The 10,000-nt window shown below is 33.6% G+C and overlaps 1 protein-coding gene across 1 annotated transcript in view; it reads left to right on the forward strand.

Annotated features, from left to right (window-relative positions):
• LOC137629693 (UDP-glycosyltransferase UGT5-like) overlaps positions 1-10,000 on the forward strand; it is a 38,116-nt gene that overhangs the window by 17,106 nt on the left and 11,010 nt on the right. The window contains exons 2-4 of the mRNA XM_068361251.1: positions 7,487-7,667; positions 8,300-8,551; positions 9,807-10,000. The exon at positions 9,807-10,000 is cut by the window's right edge and continues 37 nt beyond it. Coding sequence (XP_068217352.1) covers positions 7,488-7,667; positions 8,300-8,551; positions 9,807-10,000 — 626 coding nt within the window. The 5' untranslated portion in view covers position 7,487. The remainder of the gene's footprint in view (positions 1-7,486; positions 7,668-8,299; positions 8,552-9,806) is intronic.

The following is a 10,000-nucleotide window of genomic DNA, read 5'->3' on the forward strand; positions in this document are numbered from 1 at the left end:
AAACCTGGAAAAATGTCTTCTGCTTATGGATAAAAACCTGGAAAAATTTCTACTTACGGATAAAAACCTGGAAAAATGTCTTCTACTTACGGATAAAAACCTGGAAAAATGTCTTCTACTTACGGATAAAAACCTGGAAAATGTCTTCTACTTATGGATAAAAACCTGGAAAAATGTCTTCTACTTATGGATAAAAACCTGGAAAAATGTCTTCTACTTATGGATAAAAACCTGGAAAAATTTCTACTTACGGATAAAAACCTGGAAAAATGTCTTCTACTTACGGATAAAAACCTGGAAAAATGTCTTCTGCTTATGGATAAAAACCTGGAAAAATTTCTACTTACGGATAAAAACCTGGAAAAATGTCTTCTACTTACGGATAAAAACCTGGAAAAATGTCTTCTACTTACGGATAAAAACCTGGAAAAATGTCTTCTACTTACGGATAAAAACCTGGAAAAATGTCTTCTACTTACGGATAAAAACCTGGAAAAATGTCTTCTACTTACGGATAAAAACCTGGAAAAATGTCTTCTACTTATGGATGCATAAAAGCCGGGAAAAAATGTCTTCTACTTATGGATAAAAACCTGGAAAAAAAGTCTTCTACTTATGGATAAAAACCTGGAAAAATTTCTACTTACGGATAAAAACCTGGAAAAAAATGTCTTCTACTTACGGATAAAAACCTGGAAAAAAATGTCTTCTACTTACGGATAAAAACCTGGAAAAAAATGTCTTCTACTTACGGATAAAAACCTGGAAAATGTCTTCCACTTATGGATAAAAACCTGGAAAAATGTCTTCTACTTATGGATAAAAACCTGGAAAAATGCCTTCTACTTATGGATCTAATGTAAACGATCTACGGAAACTGTAATATGTAACACAGCGATTAAGTTGTAAATGTTTACTATTGTGGCTTCACTGAAAATCAACCCGAGTCTTTTTCCATAATAATAAAAAGATCATCTGATAGACGCAGTTATACGACTGGATGTTTCACCGGGAAAATATCAAGAGAGAGCATATATATTGACTTCGGGGTTGTGGTAACGTCTCTGACTGGTGAACGCAAGACAGGGGTTCGAGTCCCACTCAAGCTCGTTAGTTTCTTTGGAAGTTGCAACCTCATCTTCCTTGTGAGCTAAGGATGGCGGGGTTGGGAGAGCCTACAGGACTATTTGCTGAGTCATCAGCAGCCACTGCTTGCCCCTCCTTGGTTCTAGCATGGGTGGAGAGTGGGTTTGGGCGCTGATCATATATACTGTATATATGGTCAGTCTCTAGGGCATTGTCCTGCTTGATAGGGCAATGTTACTCTCCATTGCCTCTGCATTTCATGAGCGGCCTTTAAACCTTTAAAAGTTCGGAACCTGGCGACATAGATAATACGAAACTTGAACTTGTTCCAATAATACCACCTATAGTCAATTCTTTTTAGTGAGGAGGATTTGCACCGATTCGCAGGGGTGCCCTTTTAGCTCGGAAAAGTTTCCTGATCGCTGATTGGTTGGACAAGATAATTCTAACCAATCAAGCGATCAGGAAACTTCTCCGAGCGAAAAGAGCACCCCTGCGAGTCGGTGCAAATCTCCCTCATTATAAAGAATTGAGTATAGGTGATATAGCATGGCTGTCCAATATCAGTCTGGCCAAATCCTAACTTAAAAAAAGAAAAAACAATAGAAGGATCCTGAATTTTATTAATACTATCAATATATCTTAGATATGACTTAGGTGTCTCTGAAACATTTCTCTGCGTTTCTTTGTGTAAAAAGAAAAATGTATTTCATTTTACAGTTTTATTTTATCGAGATAATTTTCCATTTCAAGCTTTTGCTGAAATAAAGATTATTATTAATATTATTATTATCATCATTATTATTATTATTATTATCATTATTATTATTATCATTATTATTATTATTATTAACTTGATTGTTTTTGCTGAAATAAAGATTATTATTATTATTATTATCATTATTATTTTTATTATTATTATTATCATTATTATTATTAACTTGATTGTTTTTGCTGAAATAAAGATTATTATCATTATTATTATTATTATTATTATTATTATTATTAACTTGATTGTTTTTGCTGAAATAAAGATTATTATTATTATTATTATTATTATTATTATTATTATTATTGTTATTATTATTATTAACTTGATTGTCTGTTTTATTCGATGTATTTATACATCTTGTTTTCAAGGCTACGGGGAAAAGGCGTTACTTTCCCCGCTAATTTATGTAAATTTCTCTCACAGCATTTTATAGATATGTTATAAGTTCTTCCACACCTTCTTATCATTATGAGGTCCACTGCTATTGCGAAACATCCCCTAATATCCTGAGAACGTTTGAAATGAAACATGAGAAATTCACGCCCATTATATATAACAAACACGCCCATTAGATATAACAAACACGCCCATTAGATATAACAAACACGCCCATTATATTTAGCAAACCGGTTAGCTATTATAACTGAAATGGACATTTGTTTCTCTCTTGTTATTACCTTCGCCAAGGAGATTGTATTTTTAAATGTCTTTATCTATTTACTAGTGTACCCGAGCCGTGAAAAGGTATGTCTAAATATTTAGATAGATATGTACACACGCACATATGCACAGATTCAACCCTTCTCACGCACTAATAAGCTTTTCTAACTACAACCCGTTGGTATGCAATTTGTGGGAAAGGGTGGTTTCCGAGTGTATCTCTCCGAGTACCCCTTTCACTAGGGTATGACTACTCCCTCTCCCCCCCTGAGTTTCACAGGAAAGAAATATTAATATGTATATATATATATATGTATATTTATATATACAAAAATATATATTTATATGTAATATATACATCTTTATATATATAAATATATGTATTTATATATATATATATATATATATATATATATATATATATATATATATATATATATATATATATATATATGTATTTATATATATATAGTCAGACACTTGGATATATTATATAGAGGATTTATCTATTTAATTTTCTGTTACCAAGATTACTCCAAAACTTCTTGCCTGATTTTCACCAAATTTGAACAAGGAATGGGTATTATGCTCCGGAAGAACCCATTTGATTTTGGAGGTGATCCGGAACAAGATCGCGAATCTGGTTATTATTATTATTATTATTATTATTATTATTATTATTATTATCACTATACGGTACATTCATTTAAGGTCAACATATGAAAAAGGGAAAGCTTGGTCCGTAGACTTGAGTAAAATGTTGAAAATCTTCATTGGCGGAGGTCTGAAATATCTTGTTGCACTTTTTACTTGCTGTTTTTTTTTTTTTTTTTTTTTTTTTTTTTTTTTATCTTGAGATGACCTTTACGATGTTATTTCTGACGTCGATGTCATAAAATTAACGATCCCATACCCTAGACAGTCAAAGTTTTTGCACAATTTGTGAAATTCGCACAAATTTTAAGCTCGTCCTTGGACACACTTAGACTGCAGTGTAGAATTTGCAAAAGCCTGTTCTGTAAAGTGTGCCACCTTACAGAACAATGACTTTATAAAAGTACACATAATGCAACCAATGTCTAATATTTTATTCCATATTCATTGATGCTGCTCAATTTTACACCCGAGTTTCAGGTTTTTCCGGTTACAGTGTCCCTTCAAGCAGAACTGTGAATTTTTCTGTGATTGGATCATCTTTCTGCTTTGCGTTCATTCGTCGTAAGAAGTGTTAGCTGTTTTCAGACACTGCTTTTTTTTCTGGTTTTGGCCTCGTTTATTCGACTCTTCCCGGCCCTACTGTGTTTCTTCCTATCGTTTCTTTATTTATTTCCTATCCTCACTGGACTATTTTTCCCGATTGGAGCCGTTGGGCTTTTTGCATCCTGCTTTTCCAACTTGGGTTGTAGCTTAGCTAATAATAATAATAATAAAAATGATAATAATAATAATAATAATAATAATAATAATAATAATGATAATAATAACGGAATTTAATTAATTGTCAAAAATAGATTTCTCTTATTATAGATATGTTAAATTGTATTATTTCAAAGGCATTTATGGTTAGATGCTGTAAACGCGTATGAACGTCGTTATTATTATCATTATTATTATTATTATTATTATTATTATTATTATTATTGATATTAAAAAAATAACCTCCTCCCAGGTACCGGAGTAACATCCACTTAGACACCAACTAGTTACATAGAAAATTAATTTATTATGAACAGGAAAAAAGGTAACTTTATCGTATGTTTGTATGTGTCAATGTCTACTCCTCTTCATTTCCTCCTGAAGTAATTCAATGGGGTTTACTCCTTTGATGCAAAATTATAATAAATTAGGAATACATTGCAATTTCGCTCATAAATTAGTGACTAGATGCCCGAAATACCGTATTTTTCCCATTTAGGAAAAAAATGAATAAATAAAGGTTATTCATCTTTTTGAAACTTGTGTGTGTTAAGATTGCCTTGCCCCATGTAAGACATGGGCTCTTGTGTTGGCAGCTCGTAAACGAATGTAACTGTAATTTACTTTGAAAGAGGGAAGGTTTGAAACTGGATTTTCCTCTTCATCGTGAGAGAGAGAGAGAGAGAGAGAGAGAGAGAGAGAGAGAGAGAGAGAGAGAGAGAGAGAGAGAGAGAGAGAGAGAGCATAATAGTGAATTTCATGAAACTCGTTCCCTTGAAGACCCTGGTAAGGTAATTTGGAAAAAGGGAACAACAGAATTGGAAAAACATTCAAATCAAGTGAGTGAGAGAGAGAGAGAGAGAGAGAGAGAGAGAGAGAGAGAGAGAGAGAGAGAGAGAGAGAGAGAGAGAGAGAGAGAGAGAGTAAATTGTCCTCGTATCTTACTGGATTTTATTTGGCGAAATGACAAGGTTATGTTGGGAAAATAGTCAAAGTAATTTATTTGAAATAAAATGGCAAAGGTTGTCTTGGGGAAATAGTCAAATTGATTTATTTAAAACAAATAGCAAAGGTTACGTTTGGAAAATAGTAAAATTAATTTATTTAAAACAAATAGCAAAAGTTATCTTGGGAAAATAGTAAAATTAATTTATTTAAAACAAATAGCAGAAGTTATCTCGGGAAAATAGTAAAATTAATTTATTTGAAATAAAAGGGCAAAGGTTAGGTTGGGAAAATAGTCTAATTCATATAATACCATTCATAGCTAATTGTTTATGAACATGAAACACTGTGACATATTTACCTAAAAACTGTGACCCATTACATGAAGTCTACGTAAAATCTGCTACCACGGGATTTTTTTTTTTTTTTTTTTTTGACGCGTTTCTTTTTCTTTACGTTTTTTTACGCTTTTTTTACGTGTTATATTTAACGCGTTGATTCCATCTCACGTATTTTTTGACGGGTTTTTTCTTTTATTTCCTATTTTTTTGACGCGTTTTTCTTTTATTTCCTATTTTTTTGACGCGTTTTTCTTTTATTTCCTATTTTTTTGACGCGTTTTTCTTTTATTAACTATTTTTTTGACGCGTTTTTCTTTCATTTCCTATTTTTTTGACGCGTTCTTTACGCACTTGCTCTTTTTTCTTTTTTTTTCTTTTTTCTTTTTTCTTTTACACTTAACGGGTGTGCGTGCAACGTTGCTTGAATAATAAGTGACTAAACTTGTCCCGTTCTTGAAATTTTCCTGTTTCCGACACTTTAGTGTCAGGGTTGCAAATCATTGCCCAAGATGCATCAAGTCAATCCCTGTCACCTTTCTTGAACCTTACATTTTAGAAAATCACTTTGTTTTAAATTGTTTCTTACAAACAGAACTTGGGGTCTTTTTTGCTTCTGTAGTCTATTGTAGGCCTATATGTAAATATGTAATTATCATTGACGTGAGAGAAGATAGATAGATAGATAGATAGATAGATAGATAGATAGATATTTAGTTTCTTACAAACAGTACTTAGGGTCTTCATTGCTTCTGTAGTCTATTGCAAATATGTAATTATCATTGACCTGAGAATAGATAGATAGATAGATAGATATTTAGTTTCTTACTAACAGCACGTATCATTCATCTGAGAGTAGATAGATGCGAAGTCTTGCCTAATGGGTTGTTAGGCGAGACTTTCCGTTCAATAGCTAAAACCTGTCACAGCAACGGGTAATCTACAGGTAACCTACAAGTCAGCAATGCATGCCACTTCACTATAGTCAATTCTTTTTAGCGTGGCAGATTTGCACCATCTTGCAGCGGTGCCCTTTTAGCTCGGAAAAGTTGCCTGCTCGCTGATTGGTTGGACGATTGGTTGGACGAGATAATTCTAACCAATCAGATAACATGAAACTTTTCCGAGCTGAAAGGGCACCGCTGCGAGTCGGTGCAAATCTACCTCGCTAAAAAAAATGACTATAGTGGCCTTGACTAACAGAATGATTTTTTAAAGGATGCAATCAGGTCATTTTCTTCCTTTCTATTAAATTACGATTTCTTTGTTAATGTAAATAAATGTGATCAGGCAGCTGAATCGGTGGAACATCAAAAGTTCAAATTTGCAGTGAATGTTTTTTATGTTGAGCAGACTGACGTAAATCTCTTGATAGTTTATACATGAAAGATCTGATTTAATGTTGTTACTGTTCTTAGAATATTTTGTATTGATAGTTAATTACTTCTCTTTTGCTTTGTTTATTTTTTTATTTCCTTTCCTTACTGGGGTATTTTTCCCAGTTGGACCCTTTGGGCCTATAATAGCATCCTGCTTTTCCAACTAGGGTTGTAGCAAGTAGTAGTAATAATAATAATAATAATAATAATAATAATAATAATAATAATAATAATAATAATAATAATAATAATAATGGAAATAAAGTCAAATTTGTGGTATTTAAAATTCAGTCTGATTAGGTAATTTGATTGATTATCAAAAATAGATTTCTGTTATAATAATCTCAAATTGTATTAATTTAAAGGCATTTTAGGTTAGATACTGTAAACAGCCATCTATATTATTATAATAATAATAATTATTATTATTATTATTATGGTTATTATTGTTATCAAAAATTTTATGTCAATTACATTTTTACATTTTTTAATTAGAAGTAAATAACTATCAGCACTTGCTTTGGATAAAAAGAAAAATACTCGAATGTTCATACTGTCTGAAGTGTCAAAAGTGTCACAATAATACTGACTAGATAATTTAATCATTACTATTCCAGAGAAGATTCAAGTCAGAAGAATTCAAGTGTTAATCAGGATAGTGATTTCAACATGCAAAGTATTAATTTTATTGAATTCAAATGTTAATCAAGCTATTGATTTTAAAATGCAAAACATTCATTGTATTGAATTCAAGTGTTAATCAAGCTATTGATTTTAACATGCAAAGTATTCATTGTATTGAATTCAAGTGTTAATCTGGCTATTGATTTCAGCATGCAAAGTATTGTACTAAACAAGGCCTTATCTTCTATGCCTTATCCCCTATACAGGATGAAGAACATTTTATTCCTCACGTTTGGGGTCCTATGGCTCTTCGTTGGCCCGTCATCTGGGGAACTGGCTCCTCTTGAGAAATCCTACAAGATCCTTGTGTTAATTCCAGTGTCCTCCTGGAGCCACAGGCAAGTCATCCTGCCCATCGTTGAAGCTCTGGCCGATAGAGGGCACCAGGTGAGCGAAACAGAAGAGTACAAGTTTGCGTCTCACAATTGAAGTGTTCGCGATACTACTCTAGGGCTAAAAGTGCTATTTTTTTTTTTTTTTTGCTTTAATGTCTTTTAAAAAACATTCTCCTTTTCATATTAAAATGAGTACTTGGATATATATAGACTCAAAAACTTTTTAAAATTCGTTCATAAATCGCCGAGTGTTTGAAAATTTGTATTTTCAAACGCGTTTTTCTTGTGATTTTGATTTTTCCCGCTCGACCTCTAGAGACCCTTGGTATTGTGAACGCTTCAGTTTAGAAACGATTTATAGATTATTATGAAACATACAATGTAGCTATAATGATTTTCTATATTTGTATGGTGGCAGATGAATTGAGAAACGTAAAAACTGTCAGTTTCCACTAAAAAAGCATAATTACCTTTCATTATAATGAAACTTGCAATGTAGCTATAATGATCTTCTATAAGTTATTTCTATGGTGGCCATTGATGGCTGTACTGAAAAACGTAAAGAACAACTAGTTTTCACTAAAAAATCATACAACTGTCTATTGTGGATATTGCCAGCTGCTCTGAGAACCCCCAAAGAGCTATAGTTATCACTACAGACACTACTGTCCTCCTTCAAAACAGGTGGTGGTGCTGAGCAAGTTCCCCCCATCCACACTGCATCCCAACATCCACGAACTAACCGTCAGGAATTCCATTTACGAAGAAAAGATCAACTTCTTCGAGGTCCGCAAGCATCCGCTGCTCTTCTTGGCCACTTTCCGCGCGGACCTGGCCGCTACAGCCAAGCAGCTCTACAACGACACCCATGTGCTGGATCTCTACGCCATGAGGAAGGAGTTCGATCTCGTGATGGTGGATGCTCTCTTCAATGAGGTGAGGCTTGATGTCCGTTTCTGTGACCTTAGTATTTGAGACGCTGATTTCATGATATTAACAAGATAATCGTTTAAGTTTTTATAGTTTATATAGGAAATAGTGGCATGGTCACTGGCATACAGGTATCCTGGACCAGGGTTCAAATCCCGGCCGGTCTGATACTATAGTCTTTGGGTGATTCCGCCTGGGGCTCTGATCCCAAGGTCTTTAAGAGAATCCAGACTTTAATTTATTAATAAATATGGCTTATTTGAAATATGAAAAACACGTTTAAATGTGCAAAAATTTATCATATATATATATATATATATATGTGTGTGTGTGTGTGTGTGTGTGTGTGTGTGTGTGTGTGTGTAATTCCTCACGAGTCAATTTTGGCCATAAACTATTATCGTACCTTTTCATATTGTTACAATAGAAAAAGTAATTTTGCATTTTGACAGTTTGGCGTCAGAACCAATTATATTTAATGACGTAATTACATATTTGAAACTTAGTATTCAACATTCACTGATGAAATAAGCGAACACGATAAAAGAAAACATTTTAATGATTTACATAAGATTGTCAGCCAAGTTTAACCCAGTATTCTTTATTCATTTATTATTTGCTGACTAATCTTATGAAATTATTTAGTTGCAATTCAATAATTATGCGAAGGTCAAAGAATTTCATTGACTAAAAGAAAAAAGAAAAAAAAAAGAAAAAAAAAGATGTTTCTAGTCAACTGCATGACAAAGGCCTCAGACCTGTCAATTCATGTGTGGGATTTGGCAAATTTTCATCACCACGCTGGCCATTGTGGATTGGTGATGGTGGGAAACTAGTCTGATCGCTCTCAGCAAACCAACCTGATACGGGTGACCCTGATTAGAACAGTTTTGCTGATCATGGCAATGTACAATATCTCATCAAATGAGTTTTAGCTTTCTGTTTATATAAATGTAATAACAACAACAATAAATGCAGCTTTTTCTAGTTTACTGCAGGACAAAGGCCTCAGATTTGTCCTTAGTTAATTCTGGGTTTTTGCCATTTTCATCCCCACGCTAACCGCTGCTGATTGGTGATTTTTGGAGGTTTTCGTCTGATCGCTCACAGCAAACCAACCTAATATGGGTGCCCCAGACTAGTACAGCCTTATTGATCATGGATATATGTAAAGATATCTCCACTCAGAAACGGATTTATATACTGTCTCAAATCTTCAACTTGTGATCTGCATCATAAAACTACTTTTTGACATTTTCAGGCCATGTACCCCTTTGCCGAGGACCTCCCATTCATCACCATATCTACAGTAGGCCACGACTATCAACAGAGTGCCGTCATGGGCAATGTCATGAACCCCGCCTATGTTCCGACGGAGCTCTGGGATTTCGCCAGGCCCTGGAAGATCCACGACAAGGTCTTCAACATCCTAGCCCACTTCTTCAACGCCCTCGT

The sequence above is a fragment of the Palaemon carinicauda genome, chromosome 37, assembly GCF_036898095.1.
Source record: "Palaemon carinicauda isolate YSFRI2023 chromosome 37, ASM3689809v2, whole genome shotgun sequence".
Taxonomy (NCBI): Eukaryota; Metazoa; Arthropoda; class Malacostraca; order Decapoda; family Palaemonidae; genus Palaemon; species Palaemon carinicauda.